This window comes from Vespa velutina, chromosome 6 (genome assembly GCF_912470025.1).
Source record: "Vespa velutina chromosome 6, iVesVel2.1, whole genome shotgun sequence".
Taxonomy (NCBI): Eukaryota; Metazoa; Arthropoda; class Insecta; order Hymenoptera; family Vespidae; genus Vespa; species Vespa velutina.
In genome coordinates, this window is record NC_062193.1 from 7,966,222 (window position 1) to 7,983,018 (window position 16,797).

The following is a 16,797-nucleotide window of genomic DNA, read 5'->3' on the forward strand; positions in this document are numbered from 1 at the left end:
GTGTATTCTTCTAAAGAAATGGCTTTAATTATGAACATATATATATACGTCTATTTTACATTGGTTATTATATTTTTAATGCGCCAATTTTTTTTTTTTTTTTTTTTTTTTTTTTTTTTTTTTTTTTTTTTTTAATGAAATGCGTTCAATTTAAACTAACGCCAAAATATCGTTGGACTTCATGCAAAAATTGAGCGAAATTATAAAAAATAATTTGATTGTACTTCCGGCAGATAACTCAAAAGATATATGCATATTTATGTAAGGAAGATTACATATTTATTTTCAAAATCTACATATGCTTACAAAATGTACATATGAAAAAATCAATTTACTCTGCCATAACAAGGCAAATTAGAAAAATTCCCTCTCTCTCTCTCTCTCTCTTTCTCTCTCTCTTTCTATCTCTTTCAATATTCAGAAAAAAAAAAAAGTATGACTCATGCAAAACTCGCAAACGAAGTTTTCTTTTCCATTTTTTTCATAATCATAGTAGTGCATATTTGACGAATATTCCATATTCATTCATTGCACATAACATACTAACAATATTAATTTTTCAGAATCATACCTGTCGTTGACGTGTAACGAATATCTTGATATTATCAATTACAGCACATTGCAGAGAATACGAAATAGTATCAACGAAATTTTATTATTTCCAAAAGAAATTTGATTATTGAGTCCATTGTTTATTTCTTTGTTATTTGGAAAGAATTGATTATTTATAAAGCAAAAGATGATTATGCCACAGCGAATATCTGAGAAAAATCGAAATATTAAAACAATTAAATTAAAACTATTTATTGCACAATTATTTAACGAGAATTATTTAAATTAGAAAAAAAATATAATCGATAATGTTTCATAGTTACGCCCTCTTACAAATTAAATCAAACTAACATACTACCCTACAGGATAAATACGATATTTTTCCTGTAGTACTAATACTTGAAAAATAATAATATAATACTGATTTTGCTTTTATTCATTTTCATGAAAAATTTTTTATATAAATACTGGTGAGGATTTACAAAGAAAAATCGATAAAATGTATTATTGAATTAATAAAGAAAATCACCGTTAAATACGACGAGCAATAATTTTCTTGGATTCTTTTGAATGTTGGCAGGCTTGCATATATGACTTATAACGAACAAGTTTGAAGTTGTGTATATGATTTTGCACGTGCTTTTAATATGAAAGAATATTTCATTTTTCTTTGATATATTCTTACCAAGAAATTTTGTTTTTATTATACAAAGTGGACCATAACAAGTAAATTAAATTTAAAGAATAAAAATAATAATGCTTTTTTTTTTTCCTTTTTTAAATCATACTTTTATTTCAATGAATATGCTTCTTTGTTTAAGAACCAGTATAAATTTTGATCTTTTTCGAGATTAAATAAAAATTTTTAATACATAGAAATTGTTTGTAGGTACACATTTTAAGAAATATATTGACGTAATCATAATTTCGAGATAAAAACACGTGTAGTAGATAAAATAATTAAAAAAAATATGAATGATTTTAGTGATGACTCTTTTTCACCTTCTGTTGATAAACAGAACTATAAAAAAGGTATGTAAAATGAAATTGATTATGTATTGTAAGTCATAGTGATAATTATTTTATTATTCCAGTTATATATCAGATTTTACCAAAAGTATCTAATAGAATGGATAAAACTACGAAAGATATTTTAAAAGTAACAATTATTGGTTCTCAAGACTTTTCATTAAAACTCACTGATAATTCTGTAATAGAAGATACTCAAGATATTTTTCCTGATAATAATGAGAGAAGTACAAACGAAAATGATGCTATTGTCATTAGCGATTCAAGCTTTGATCATAGTTTAGATTATTTTGATAAAAAGACAATTATTTCCCCTGTAGTATCAAAAGGCACTTATAAAAGTATAATAAGATCAAAAAATTATGCTTTAGAAATATCTAATGATTCAGATGAAGATGAAAATTTCACTGAAAAATGGAGAAATGTATCAGTGAGAAATAAAGATTTTAATAAATTTTCTAATTGTATTAAGATAACTATTTCACGAGATAAGAATTCATTTTACACTTCAGATGATAGTTTTAAGAAAAACAGTACACCAAGTTCTGAACACAATAAAAATACTAATGCATCTAAAAATGAACATGTTAGTTCAACACCAATAAATAAAGAAGGTAATGATGAAAAATCGAACAAACAGATACAAAATATATCGGAGAAAAAAGAAAATATATATACTTCTCTTTCGAAGTTGAACTTATTAAATAAATTGACTAATAATAATAGTAATAGTAGTAACAATTCTAAGAAAAACAGTACATCAAGTTCTGAAGACAATAAAAATACTAATGCATCTAAAAATGAACATGTTAGTTCAACACCAATAAATAAAGAAGGTAATGATGAAAAATCGAACAAACAGATACAAAATATATCGGAGAAAAAAGAAAATATATGTACTTCTTTTTCGAAGTTGAACTTATTAAATAAATTGACTAATAGTAATAGTAGTAATAGTAATACTAATAATTCTAAGAAATCAGAAACTTGTGTACAAATGACAAAAGGTGATCTAAATAAAATATTAAAAAATATACAGTCAACGAAAGCTATCTATGAATCTCCAAAAACAAAAAAAACCAATGATGCTGTAATTGATGAAACTTTAGATGATGAAATACATCCAGCTTTATTAAGTGATGATAGTTTAATAAAAAAATCTAATAGATTACCTGCTACAATAATAGATGAAACCCTTTCAAATTCTGATATTATCAAAAATCAACGTACTGAAATAAACACAGTAACTTCATCTAAAATACATGATCAATCTGTTGATTCTCCTAAAGATAATACAGTAAAAACCCTATCTAAAAGAAAAAAAAAAGAAATTTCAAATTGGCTTATGACGGGTTTACCACGATTGGATAGTGACAATTCTTCATTCAATAATGTACCTGCAAGCAATAAAAATAGTATAAGTTCTGGAAACAGTAGTTTAGAAAGATTGGAGATGAATTATGAAACTCCGAATAATAGAGGAAAAATAGAGTTTAAAAGAATTGATAATTATTTTACTCCATTAAATACAAAAAGTACTCCTATTGTATCGCATCAATTTTTAGAAAAACCCGATCCTCCTGTATTTTCATACGTTTTCCAGGAAAATGATCAATATAAAAATGAAGATAAAAAGGAAAATGATCAATATAAAAATGAAGATAAAAAGGAAAATGATCAATATAAAAATGAAGATAAAAAGGAATTGAATAATATGAATGTTATCCAATGTACAGATATATTGGATAAGTTATATGGTCAAGTATGGAGAGATAAAGCAGATGATTTGCTTTCAACTCCAACAGAAAAACAATCAATTGTTATGAGAAAAGATAGAACTGTACAAAAGGATAGGTAAGTTTTTTGCTAAAATAAAAAATAACCGATTATATGAAGAAGTATTCAGAAGAAGAAGTATTATCTTTATTGTTTATAGAAAAGCTACAAGAAATAAACATTATTCAATAAAGGCGACAGATAAACAGAATACATCTAGTACAAATAAGAAAGTAAGATTAATAAATCAAAAGCAATCTAAGTATAATACTTCTTCCTCTGAGAATGAAAGCGAATGTTCATATTATACTGCTCTAACAAATCTACAAGCATCAAATATTGTATCTGACAAACTTAATACTATATCGTCTTCTGTTCAAAGGTATGATATATTTTTATTTATTTTTTATGCAACAATACAAAATATAATTCCCAAATTTTTTTTTTATAGACCTATCGAAATATATGATTCTGATACAAAAGACAAATGTAATACTGATTGTGCAGTACAGAAAGTATTAGATAAGAAAATATCATCATTTAACAATGAAAAAAGCAGTTCTGATACAAGTGAGTTTGATCCAGATGATGATATTACTGAAAAACGTATACATAAAAGAGGTAATAAAATCATATACTTATAAACATGATATTGTAAAAGTGTTTAACAAATTTTTCAATGCTTTTGAAGTCCTTTAATTTTTAATTAAACAGAAAATAAATTTTCATATATACATGGAATAAAACAAAATTCAACAAGGACAACAACAAATAAAAATCATTTTCCATACATAGAAAGCGATAAAAAGGAAACATATAGTTTCTTAGCCTCTTTATCTGATTCAGTACCTCTGACTATTGCTCATCCAGATGCAAAAAAATATAGGCAATCATATAAAAAGAATAAAGAAGAACTTTGCAAAGATTTGTATAAATTATATAATGAAAATATTTTTTATAAAATGTTACCTGAAGATATGGTAATAGAATGGAATATTCATATGAGAGAAGTAGCAGGGTACTGTCATAATAGATCATATATAAATTCACATGGACGTCTTTACAGAACTTCAAGAATAGAACTATCAACTAAAGTATGTGTTAAACGTACTGCAATTTCACATGTACAAAAATTGTTAATTAATTTTAATAAGTAATTCGCTTGAATTTTATGTAGGTTTTAGATACACCCGATAGATTAAGAGATACCTTAATTCATGAAATCTGCCATGCTGCTTGTTGGATAATAAATGGCACCTCAAATGGTCATGGATACTTGTGGATAACGTGGTAAGTTTTCGAATAAATTGCTTTCTATACATGTTATTTATTTTATTATATTTTATATATAGGGCTAACAGGGCCATGAAAATATTCCCTGAGCTTCCTCCCATTCGTCGTTTTCATGATTATAACATAAATACAAAATTCATGTATAAATGTATGCAATGTGGATGCAGGTATAAAAAATATTAATAATATTTTCGCATGATTTATTATTTACTTCATTTTCTATTAATTATTAATTAATTATTGATAATTAATCTGATTAATTGTCATTCCGTTTCAATCAATTTTAGTATTGGAAGACATTCAAAGTCTTTAGACATTGAAAACAAACGATGTGATTATTGTAATGGAAAATTTGAATTATTCATCAGAAAAACAACGAAATCTGGTACAACTCTAATACAAGCACCAAAAAGAGAACCAAATGCATTTGCACTTTATGTAAAAGACAATTATAATACTGTGAAAAAGGAAACGAACTTAAATCATGCAGAGTTGATGAAACTTTTAGGGAAAAAGTTTTTAGCAATTAAAATGGCAAAAGAAGATGATAATAATACTGATGATAATAATGACAAAGATATATTTGATTGGATGTATATTCCATATGTAAAAAATTCTATGTGATGTTATGCATATTATAATCACATATTTAATCTAACTATTGGCAGGCACATCAATGTGAGATATGTTATATATACAAAAATGAACTAGATCATAGTACATAAAGACACATATTTTTACATAAGAATTCAAACGCGATCAATGTATGTAAGTTTATAAAAAAATATCGTAATAAAGAATACGTAAAATTTCCTTAAGTTTCGATCAATCTTCCTATACACACACACACACACACACACATATATATATAATGGACAAATTTATATTAATGTCATTTATTGCAAATTTTATTTGTCCAAAAACTTAAGAAAATATATCATTTTATCGCCAATGATAATATAAAGCAAATGTTCCGTTTAAACCAATCGAAGTTTTAGAAAAACTTACGATTCATGCATATCCGCATTAAAATATTTTTCAAGTACTTGCAAGTATAACTTTGCAATACATTTTCGTTATCAAATCTTTGTTTAATAAAATTATTTATAATTAATCATTTATAATTATTTACTTTAATATATCATTGATGTATTATTTGTTGAGAAGCTTAAGAAAAAGAATAATATGAAGAAAACAAAAGTAATGGAATAAGGATATATTTAAAATGAGTGCGGGTTGCGCTATGCCGTTTTAATATGGTTTTGCGCGCGCATACGATAGTGGCGGCGACGGCGGCGATAATAGGAGCAGCGGCGTCAGCAGCGCACTCTAAAAACAGTCGTGCCGAAGATGGCGACGTGCGAGTGGCGGTGTCGGTGTAGTGTTTAAGAAGAGAAAGGGACCATGTTGTCGCCGCGGCCAACGCAGTGTTTCCCGTGATACGCAATCGAGCTCGGTGCAAATGTAGGAATGTCAGAGGTTAAACGGGTACCCCTGCAAACCCTGGAGTTTCCGGAGTCCCTGGGCCACGCCGCGAAGAAGGAGAAAAAGGGTGAGAAGGGCAAACAGCTTGCGCCCTCCTTCCGTTTTACGCTCACTCTGCCAGAGTCGAACGAGAAGGCATGCCCCGAGTTCAACTACGCGCAGCTTCTCAAAGCAGCCGAGGTCAGTCCATCTTCCTTTTCTCTTTATTTTTTTTTTTTTCGTAAAAGGTCTGACGAGGAAAGAAAGAGATTGAGAGAAATTTTCTCGGCCGTGTGCCTCGATAAGGGCACGACTTTATACCGGCCGCATTTCTCTCCCTCTTTCTCTGTCTCTCTTTACGGCTTTGAGAAGAAAGTGCAAAAATATTAATGGTTTCGCGTCGTCGAGGGCGACGCACGACGATGCCAGATGCATATCGACATGCAACGCTCTCGAAACACGACTGTCACGCGTCCTTGTTGCCTCGTGAGATCTCTATGGTACACCGTTCTCTCTCTCTCTCTCTCTCTCTCTCTCTCTCTCTCTCTCTCTCTCTCTCTCTCTCTATCTCTCTCTCTCTCTCTCTGTCTCTCTCTCTCTCTCTCTCTCTCTCTCTTTCTCGATTCCTCGTGACGTTTCCTCCTTTGGTCAGTATCCTGTCTCTCTCAACAACGAGAAAAGAGAGAGAACTGATCGATTCTCCCTCCGATATTTCGTAAGAATTTTTCTAGATTTTACTCAGGATCTATTCTAACGTTTGTTTATGGAAGGGAAAAAAAAAAAAAATATATATATATATATATATATATATATATATATTAACGGTTTAGACTTTAAACATCAACCATACGTTCGAGATTATTTCTAATGCAAATAGAAATCAGAATATACGATTTCTTCTTTAACTCGACATCACTACGAAATCATCCATTTTAGTTACTAACTTAGAAGGGAAGGCGAATACATCGTTTCAAGCCGACATTGCAATTCCTTTTTATGGTACTTTCTATCGTCGTGAACATTAGAAAATATCGGCCATACGCCACATATTTATCTCTAATGTTACATATATGTGTAATGTTTTTCAATAAACGCCATGCCTTTCGTTATCTGCTATGAAAATCGCCTTTCTTTTTCGAATTATATCGCATAATATTCCTAGACAATCGTGTCTCTCTCCCTCCTCTTTTGCCCATGTATCTTTCTTTCCTCTCTCTCTCTCTCTCTCTCTCTCTCTCTCTCTCTCTCTCTCTCTCTCTCTCTCACACACACACACACACGAACACACAGCATACATCGTTATATTCTTTCACACACACACACACACACACACACACATCATACACTTTTTCTTTTTCTACTGCGCTGCGCTGGAAACTCGTGATCGTCGACACGTATCGAGAGCGCACGTATAGAACACGGCTTGACCTCTCGAGACATATGTCATGCGTTCGTGCATAGGTTTTCGCCTTTCGCAACCCCCACTCTAATCTTTCATTTTTCTTTTTTTTTTTTTTTTTTCTATCGCCCTTCACCCTTTTCAGATCGAATTTTTCATACACGCGTACGTATATGCAGACATGCTCTCTCGCTCGCGTTAACGCACGCTCGCTCGCTCGCGCGCACACATACATACATACATACATATATATATATATATATATATATACCAATTTCTTGTCTTGAAAAGATGACAAATTTTCTCTTCTTCAAAATATTGCCACGAACGAGTTTCGCCGTTTCCGTTATAAATTTATACGAGAATGAGTGCGCGAGATTGACGTATAAATACATATGTTTTACGATAATTTGTTTCTCCATTCTCTCTCCCTTTCTCTCTCTCTCTTTCTCTCTTCCTCCCTCTCTCTCTTCCTCCCTCTCTCTCTCACTCTCTCTCTCTCTCTCTCTCTCTCTCTTTGTCTCTATACGTGTCGTCGTTGCACAAGACAATGCATGATGGTAGTTCCTTCTGTCATGCATGTCTCTGTGTATGTTTGATCGAACGATGCTCTCTGTATTTTTTGTGACTTTTTTTTTATTTATTATTATCATTATTATTATTTTTTTATTTTTCTTTTTTTTTTTTGAGAAGCTAATAAAGGTTTCGTGTGTTCTCCATTATATGCCGAATATGCATGTTTCTCTCTCTCTCTTTCTCTCTCTCTCTCTCTCTCTCTCTCTCTCTCTCTCTCTCTATATATATATATATATATATATATATATATATATATATATATATATATATTCCATTCTTTCATTTTATTTGCAACAAACAATCAAATAAGCTTAAATAACGGTATCTAATGATTCATGCATGTTACGGTCATAATTCTATAAGAAAACTAAGACCCGTGTGATTCTTAACAAGTCTACTATTCCGATGTTTCATAGATTCTTTTATTTTTCGTATGTTTTTTCTTTTTCTTTTTTTTTTCTTTTTTTTTTCTTTTTTTTTTTCTTTTTTTTTTTTCGAATACAAGGCTAATCACGATGGTGGGGATGAATTACGTTCCCCTCTTTTTACCTCTCTTTCCCGCCACGTCGCTTGATCATTCTTTCAACGTTGCATCTATACACCATAGCGTATGAACGTCTCACAGCGTATACTTATAATCGAGAGGAGAGGGAGAGAGAGAGAGAGAGAGAGAGAGAGAGAGAGAGAGAGAGAGAGAGAGAGAGAGAGAGAGAGAGTGGTCTTCTTTTGTCGTTGATAGTTATCGATTCACCACCGCATAGTGGTTAGTATCCTTTCGCAAGCTGCCCTACGGATCTTGCTTGTCTTCTCCTCTCTCTCTCTCTCTTTCTCTCTCTTTGCTTTCGCGCCTTCTTTACTAAGCTCTTCACCACGCAACATGGATTTTTGAAATTCCTGATGTTCCTATAGGCCATTTACCCTGTTTCTTCTTGAGCAACCAATAGTATTGTATTATTTCGTAAAAAGGGGAAGTGGAGTACTTTCTTTCTTTCTTTCTTTCTTTCTTTCTTTCTTTCTTTCTTTCTTTTCTTTCTTTCTTTCTTTCTTTCTTTCTTCCTTCTTCCTTTTCCTTTTTATTCATTTCTTTTTCTCTTTTATTTTTTTTTTTTTTTCATGCGCACTCCTCATAGTTCTTGGAAGATTTCCGAGAGAGAGAAAGAGAGAGAGAGAGAAAAAAACATAAATCATATTATTTCCGAATTCACTCATTTATTATACTCATATTTAATACCGGCAATAAAGTGCAATGGAATTAATAAATGTAAAAAGGGAAAGTATAGTATGCATTGTTTCTTCTTTTTTCTTTTTTTTTTTTTCTCTTTTTTTTTTTTTTTTTTTTGTTCTGTTTATCTTTTTATTTTTACACCCTATATATTTTTTATCATATTATTGTCAAATCTAACCTTTCTTTTATTTTATTAACGTCACGTTGGTTCTTTTTCTTTTTTTTTTCTTTTTTTCTTTTTTTCTTTTTTTCTTTTTTTTTTTTTTTTTTTTATACCTGTTGATAATAATATTAAACTGCTGAAACGGTCACTCGACGTAGCGTCCCCGTATTAGGAGACCAGAACGAAAAAGAAGGTGGCGCGTTTCGCATAGAGCAGAGAACCACTGTATCGTAGTTCGCGTTTCACCTGCAACGTGTTCTCCTGGTATCGCAGAACGTTTTTCGCATCGTTTCAAAGTTTCATCTTATCGTTTTCTTTTCTTCCTTCCTACCTTCCTTCCTTGCTTGATCGTATGAAATATTTTTTAAGACTGTATTGTTCTAATGTATATAACACGAGTCTCGTCCTTTTATCTTATCGCTTTAGCCGATAATTTGCGATATGAATTATTGTTTTAATTATTATATTTCATGTTAGGGATTAATATTGGATTAATGCTTGAAGTATTACGGATATATTATATATACAATATGTATATAAATGTATGTGTATATATATATACATATACATATGTATATACGCATATGTATATATATATATATACGCATATATATATATATATATATATATATATATTTATATATATAGATGCTGCCGTGGCCTACTTGCTCACAGTTCTGCGATAATTTTAATGAGAAATATTTAACTTGAAATATCGATCAATTTTTATTTATGTTGACACAGAAAAAGCGCAGAAAAGAACAAAAAAGAGGAGATGAGAATGCGACGAATGGGCTGGATCCCTTCGACGAGGATGACGAGGATAAACTTAGGGATATGGCGAGGAAATTCGAGGCTAAATATGTATGTATTTGGAGAGGTTCGCTAGAGAGATTATGTTAATGAAAGAAAGAAAAAAAAAATTAATAATTAAAATATTGGATTATATTAATATTTTATATTGTTTTAGGGTACGGCTACTTTGGGGAAAAAAAGACATAAATATGATGATTACGTGGATTTGGGCGCGGGATACGATGAGAACGATTCCTTTATTGACAATACGGATGCTGTGAGTGTGATATATTTTCTATTATTTATTTTTCATTTGTACTTTGCTTTTTTAGCTTTTAATTTTTTATTTTCCTTTTTTTCTTTTTCTCCTTTTTTTTTTTTTTTTTTTTTTTTTTTTTTTTTTTTCGTTTTATTCATCGTTAATCGTTTTCCAGTACGATGAGATTGTGCCAGAAGAGATGACCACAGCTCATGGGGGTTTCTACATAAATTGTGGAGCCCTTGAATTTAAAGCTGCTGAAAGGCATTCCTTAGTTCACAATAACAACAATAATAAAAGTAACAATGATGAAGATGAAAGTAGCGATAGCAGCGAAGAAGAAACGGAAGACGTGGATAGTCCAAAGAGGGCAGATAAAAGAAATCTTAGTTCGTCGGAAGATGATGAAGTGGAAGACATGTCAGATCAACCGAGAAAAGTAATTTAAATATTTGATGTGCTGTATATTTCTTATTCATTGAATTTTTTTTATTACGATTATTTTAATCCATGAAGAAGCAGAAAGTCGATGAAAATGGAGATAAAAAATCCAACCACGAAAATGTAATTAAGAAGAAGAAAAAGAAGCCACAAAATCATCAGTCACAAGATCAACGTTCAAATTGTCAGCAGGATGCGGAAAGGCGGAAAGAAAAAGGAGAAACGACAGATGCTGAGGGTGGTACAGGTATTATTAAATACAGATATATTAAATACATATTTATATTGTTTTATAAAATATTTTAGAATGTAAATTTCAAGTTGCACTTTTCTTTATGTTTAAGCGTCGGAAGATCAAGAGGAAAAGAAAAAGCCCGAAAAAGATTTGCAAAAGAATAGAACTACGACTGAGAAAAAATTTGATATTAAAAAATTTGAAAAGAAATCATCCACCAATAGTAATGACTGTGATGCAAAAAAAATAGATTTAAAGAAATTTTCTGGTAAAGATAGTAATATCGACGATGCTATAGAAAGTGTCGTTAATGCGGCTAGAGTCGAAGACGAGTCGAGTCGAGATACTACGGATTCTGGAAAATCTCGAGGCGCTCTTGGTACAGAATCGGAATGTGATGATATTGATAAGGAAGAAGCACCGTTACCGGATGGTCTACCCGAAGATATCAAGGAAATCGTTAACAAATTGAAGGTACACGCAGAAAATAGTAAAGAGGGTAAAAGCAAGTTTTTCAACCCGTCGGTCAATGCTGCTTTATTTAGGTAACTTTCTTTTATAACGTGAATTTGATGAAATAAAAAAAAAAAAACAAAACAAAAAATAAAAAAAAAAACAAAAAAATAACGTTGCTTCGAGAAAAGGAAGATTATAGTATTATATTTTAATTTTTTTTTCTTTCTTTCTTTTTTTCCCCTGGTATTTGATATAGTTTAGAGAAAAAATTGAGGACATTGAATTCTGCGAGTGCGAGACCTCAGACGTACGGACATCTCGCACGGTTTTTACCTTGTAGTAAAATAACTCTTCTCAATAGAGCTAAGAAACTCTATTTACAAGACGCTGAATATAGAGTTAAAGAACCGATGCAAAGGTAAAATATATGTTTCATTATGATAGAAGAAAATGAAAAAAAAAAAAGAAAAAAAAACATATATATATATATATATATTTGATATTATATCATCTATAAATTTGTAAACTTCAATTGCTGGCAAAGTTTGGTGATGTTTCAGGTTAAAAGCTATCATCGATAATATAATGCCATCGGTTATGGATGCGTATATCAAAGAAAGTCAAAAGGTTGCGGATGAAAAGTAAGTATCTTATCAGATTAAATTGATAATTTTTTGTACAAAATTGTTTAAGCTTGTAGCTGTACAGAAGACACATTTCGAAAATAAAGTAGAGTTAATTCTTTAGGTTGTATAGGATATTAAATTGGAACTCATTGTACTTTTCTATTTCTCAGTCCTCAATTATACTGGGAGATATATCGGTACTGTTGGTAAGGTGCCCCTCGTAAGAGGAAACCCTTTCTATTCTTGCCTGTCCAATTTCTCTTTCTCTTTCTCTTTCTCTTTGTCGTTCCCCTCATTTCTTCTGCCTTCATCTTTTTCCCTTTAATCTTATCATGCTTATATACATCTGCTATCTCAATTACAATGAAAGCTTTCAAATCTGATATTAGATGTGTACATTTCCTATACATTTTCTATACAAAGTTTACTTATTTTTGAGATAGCAGAAGACAATTCGGGGCTTTTTATCATCAGTATCAATATTTAGTTTTTCACTGGCATCATTTTTTATGTCAAATTACACGTTTAACATTAAACAAATACGTTTCATTATTCTTTATCATCGCAATACCAAAATCCTTTATCTCAGTCGTTTTCCTTAACTATAATTTATGATTGCTTTCCAGGGGATTTGAAGGTTCGCCTGCTGCTGCTGAAAGTTCTGATGAAGATGAAGGTTCATGTAAAAGTGCAGACAAATCTAAAATTCCGAAAAAACGGTTTCCTTGGACAGATGAGACGAAGTATGCAATTTTTGTTTTCATTATTGAATATTGGATATATGTAATATATCCATCCATATACATACATGCGCGCGTATACTCTTCATGTAATTAAATATATGTTAATACTTTACAGGAAATTAGTATATGAAATTGCGAATGCGAGAAGACAATACTTTAAAATTTTAAGACCTAGAAAAGAAAGCATGGAGTCATTTGTAGCAACATTTATGGATACAAAAGTGTTACCGTTATGGCCACCTGGTTACGTACGCCTACAAACTTTGTTGAAGTATTCAAATCCTGTCGAACCTACGTGAGTATAATTACATGATATATGCAACATCATTTCCCTTATTCCTACTTTAATCTTATAAGGGATTTTATTTTCCACGCTTCGCTTTAAGCATGGGTTGATTCTGTTCAGCTTTTCTACTTTCTCCGAGGTGAAAGAAATATTTCTGCATGTCTCATAATCAAGATTATTGACTCTACGTCAAGATCAGTTTAACTCGTTTTTTTTGCAAATCGCGGTCAGCAGATCCACGCCTGAAACGCCAGTCTACATCTATCATCAGGTAGTTAGATGGTAGTTCTATTTTCTGGTCATTGTATGTTTTAGGGAGGTGATTATGTTGGATTAGAATTACAATTTCCACTTCTCGGATAAAAATCAATATTGGAGATCTAATAAAAATGAAAGCTTGACAATTACAAGTTTAATATTTCTAATGCATTTGTAGATCAATAATTGTAGAATGATATAATAATGGGTCTTAATTTGTCATTTTCTGCTCTTTTCTTCTTTCTTTTTTTTTTTTTTTGTACATATTAATTTGGAATGTTTGTTTTTCTTTTTGTATTCTTTGTGTGATTTTGCATTGTTTTACTATTTATCATTAAACTTCTCACTTTATTTATCTAATATTTTTATCTCAATTGAATAAAACCTATCTCCTTTCTGTTTTACCTACTATAACATCGACTTTTGCATAGTCTGTGTATATTATAATTGGTGTATGTATATTAATACTGCTATATATTTAAGAATCTCGGCAGATATATATATATATATGTATGTGTATATATATATATATATATATATATGTATATATATATATATATATATATATATATATATATATATAACATCATTATTTTATATTTCTGATTTTAGAATTAAAAGGAAAACGAAGAAGTTGAAAGATGTTGTCAGTGCAAATAATCTTTCTTCTTCTGCAAATACAATTTGCAATTCTACTGGGAGGCTTGATGTGACAAACAGTAATAATAATGCTCCAAATCAAGAAATGGAGAAAACCCTTACAAGTGCCACTAAGATTCTAAACGTTACTGAAAATTCTATAAACGTTACAAATGTGGGGATATTAAAGTCAAATGATAATAATCCTGAAAAGAAGCAACAAAGTTCTAAGCATAAAGAAAAGAACAAAGACAATGGTAATACGGTGCAGCAGTATGAAGCTACGTCAAATATCGTTTCAAATTCTACAGTCGGAAAAATATCTGTTGTACCTACGGCACAATTAATGGCACAAAAACCAGTAAAAAGTCACATGGAAAAGTTCAATCTCATGGATTTAGCAAATAGTTCTCTCTCCATTACGCCTGTCAATGACTATCATAAAATACCTGGAAAGACGAACGAAGTTAAAAAGGATGTTGTCTCTATTACGGCCTATCCAGAACCTTCCAATATATTGTCTAATACTAATGAAGTTTCACAAAGTGGGCACGGATCTGTACACAGGCAAGAGACTTCATATCCAACTACGCAACATACAAATTATTCATTAACGACAAGTCAAACTTCGCCACACTCTAAACCCGTATCTTTAAAGCATAGAATATTACAAGATAATACCGAGATAAAAAATGACAAAAGATTAGATGATAAAGATCTTGAACTGACGAGTAAAACAGAGAAGAGAGATAAGAGACGTGAAAGATGTATGGAAAGTAAGCACAAATCGCAGGACACGAAGAAACGAAGGAAAGATCAGAAAATGATGAATGAACAACAAATAGGATCTATACATTCGGAAATAGTTTCAATTTCACAACAAACTTCTCTTTCGAAGGAAGAACAGGAACAAAGGCAAATCGAGGAGACAGTTGCCGCCACAAATTTCTTAAGTCAAATAATCAACGATGATGCTTCTACGAGGGCGATTACAGATAAAAGAAAAGACAGTGGACATGTTATAGATGAATCTATAGGAAATATGGTACCAACGGAGCAGGAAAAGGACGTTCAAATGGTAATGAGGTCGTTAAAAGAATTACAAGAATTACAAGAAATGAATTGTTCGCCTAGCCATTCGCCAGTTAACGCGTGTGGCATTCAGAAACCCAACAAGTCAAGTGTACAGTATGTCACTTACCAAGAGGAGTATCAACGGTTGTACCTTAAAAAGGAAGATAAATTGCGACCGAAAGAAGAAGCACAGTGGTAAAAACAGACATTAATTAACGCTGGTAGAGCGATATTTTAGACAATGATTATAATGGATAGGGTGATAGTAATCAGACCACAAAGAAGAATGGACTCTTGAAAGGGCATTTGTCGAGTAAAATGAAAATGATCAAATGTGATTCTTCGAAACTTCTTCCATTATTACTAGCGTCGTTTATCGTCGACGGTCAAAAAGTAGAATGAGAATTTTTACGGCTGATATCTCATTGTATTGCGTCATATACAAATTTTTAAGCATTTGAGGAAAGCCGGAAAATTGTGTAAATACATTGATTCGTTAAGAATAACGTCAGACATACCTGTACAGAATAAGTATAAATTATGAATTTATTATAATCTATTAAGTATGTGTAAATAAGTTAGCGTCCAATCGTCGCCGTGAATGGGGTGGCTAAGAAATACCATTTTCCCTTTTAATAATATTTTATTTCGTCACTTCAATGTAGTATTATATGATTCTCAATTGAATCCGTAAAAGTCGGTATTGAAAACTGTGCTATTTTATAATATTATACGTCATTTAATTGTCGTTGTGAAATGAGACGTGAGATTTTTGTTTTTATAACTGCCGTGTTGCGGGAGGGGGGGTAGGGTATCAGAATTAAAAAACTATTAATGCTTTCTATAAGAATATGAATCGTCTGGCCACCCTAAGTCACAAAAGCGAAAAGAAAAGTTTCGAATGTTGTTCCTTTTTGCACACGAGCTGTCATCATTACCATCGCATCGCAATGCAGTGTGCTGAAGAAAAGGAATCGGTTAGATTTATATATTTTTTATATATACTCTCTGCCTAAATTCGTGTTGCCTTCTGAATCATTTAAAATACAGATTATGAGAGTTCAAATTCATCAGAGTGAATAACGTGATGAACGTTATTGACTTGTGTGAATAAAAGTCTAATGCAAGAATTTGGAAACGCTTCCCTGATAGATAAATGGTGCAGCTTCGTGTGCAGTTAGATCGAATGATAGATTTAATAGTGAGCAATGTATGCGAGGAACCAATGTGTGAATTTAGTATTTAGGACAGAGGCGGAGGATAAGAAAGAGAGAGAATGAGTATGAAAGAGCGAACGAGTTAGAGTATTTTTGGAACACGTAAAAATGATAATTAGTAAATGTATCTTACGTGGATACATCCTCCCCTCCCCTCCCATTTTAACAATATGATACTTACAGTACGTTTAAGCGTCTTGTACAATTCTGCATTGAGAATTTTTACTAAGACGACTTCAAATATAAGTTTTGAATATTTTTTACAACATCTATATACACGACTCTCTGCCC

At 31.2% G+C, this 16,797-nt stretch overlaps 2 protein-coding genes and 1 long non-coding RNA gene across 9 annotated transcripts; 2 read left to right on the plus strand and 1 right to left on the minus strand.

The window, feature by feature from the left end:
• Positions 1-83: 83 nt before the first annotated feature.
• Positions 84-6,642, minus strand: LOC124950137. 2 transcript variants are annotated; one of them, XR_007101272.1, is made up of 4 exons: positions 4,567-6,625; positions 4,327-4,467; positions 2,754-2,978; positions 84-761 (listed from the first exon to the last, which is right to left on the minus strand). It is a non-coding gene; the product is annotated as an uncharacterized LOC124950137 (long non-coding RNA). The 2 variants fall into 2 exon arrangements; XR_007101271.1 differs by having other exon boundaries at positions 2,754-4,467; positions 4,567-6,642.
• Positions 1,078-5,462, plus strand: LOC124950120 (putative uncharacterized protein DDB_G0282133). 4 transcript variants are annotated; one of them, XM_047496386.1, is made up of 9 exons: positions 1,078-1,278; positions 1,442-1,584; positions 1,647-2,141; positions 2,364-3,435; positions 3,518-3,978; positions 4,072-4,451; positions 4,535-4,647; positions 4,710-4,817; positions 4,938-5,462. In XM_047496386.1, the coding sequence occupies exons 2-9, from the start codon at positions 1,524-1,526 to the stop codon at positions 5,272-5,274; spliced, it is 3,027 nt and encodes a 1,008-aa protein (XP_047352342.1). In that variant the 5' UTR covers positions 1,078-1,278; positions 1,442-1,523; the 3' UTR covers positions 5,275-5,462. The 4 variants fall into 4 exon arrangements, with proteins under 4 accessions (XP_047352342.1, XP_047352340.1, XP_047352341.1 ...); XM_047496385.1 differs by having other exon boundaries at positions 1,085-1,278; positions 1,647-3,435; positions 3,518-3,739; positions 3,809-3,978; XM_047496384.1 differs by having other exon boundaries at positions 1,080-1,278; positions 1,647-3,435.
• On the plus strand, positions 5,976-16,778 carry LOC124950121 (ubinuclein-1). Of its 3 annotated transcripts, none has more exons than XM_047496388.1 (12): positions 5,976-6,315; positions 10,222-10,341; positions 10,448-10,549; positions 10,707-10,970; positions 11,048-11,219; positions 11,317-11,752; positions 11,920-12,081; positions 12,224-12,304; positions 12,460-12,495; positions 12,916-13,032; positions 13,148-13,327; positions 14,189-16,778. In XM_047496388.1, the coding sequence occupies exons 1-12, from the start codon at positions 6,121-6,123 to the stop codon at positions 15,486-15,488; spliced, it is 3,165 nt and encodes a 1,054-aa protein (XP_047352344.1). In that variant the 5' UTR covers positions 5,976-6,120; the 3' UTR covers positions 15,489-16,778. The 3 variants fall into 3 exon arrangements, with proteins under 3 accessions (XP_047352344.1, XP_047352345.1, XP_047352346.1); XM_047496390.1 differs by having other exon boundaries at positions 6,048-6,202; XM_047496389.1 differs by lacking the exon at positions 12,460-12,495.
• The last annotated feature ends 19 nt before the right edge of the window (positions 16,779-16,797 follow it).

Bases quoted from the DNA above. Each gene is read 5' to 3' on its own strand.
- LOC124950121 (XM_047496388.1), top strand. From the start codon at position 6,121: ATGTCAGAGGTTAAACGGGTACCCCTGCAAACCCTGGAGTTTCCGGAG. The intron at 6,316-10,221 runs GTCAGTCCATCT...ATGTTGACACAG, and splicing joins AGCTTCTCAAAGCAGCCGAG to AAAAAGCGCAGAAAAGAACA. The intron at 13,033-13,147 runs GTATGCAATTTT...AATACTTTACAG, and splicing joins CCTTGGACAGATGAGACGAA to GAAATTAGTATATGAAATTG.
- LOC124950120 (XM_047496384.1), top strand. From the start codon at position 1,524: ATGAATGATTTTAGTGATGACTCTTTTTCACCTTCTGTTGATAAACAG. The intron at 1,585-1,646 runs GTATGTAAAATG...TTATTATTCCAG, and splicing joins TAAACAGAACTATAAAAAAG to TTATATATCAGATTTTACCA. The intron at 4,452-4,534 runs GTATGTGTTAAA...AATTTTATGTAG, and splicing joins GAATAGAACTATCAACTAAA to GTTTTAGATACACCCGATAG.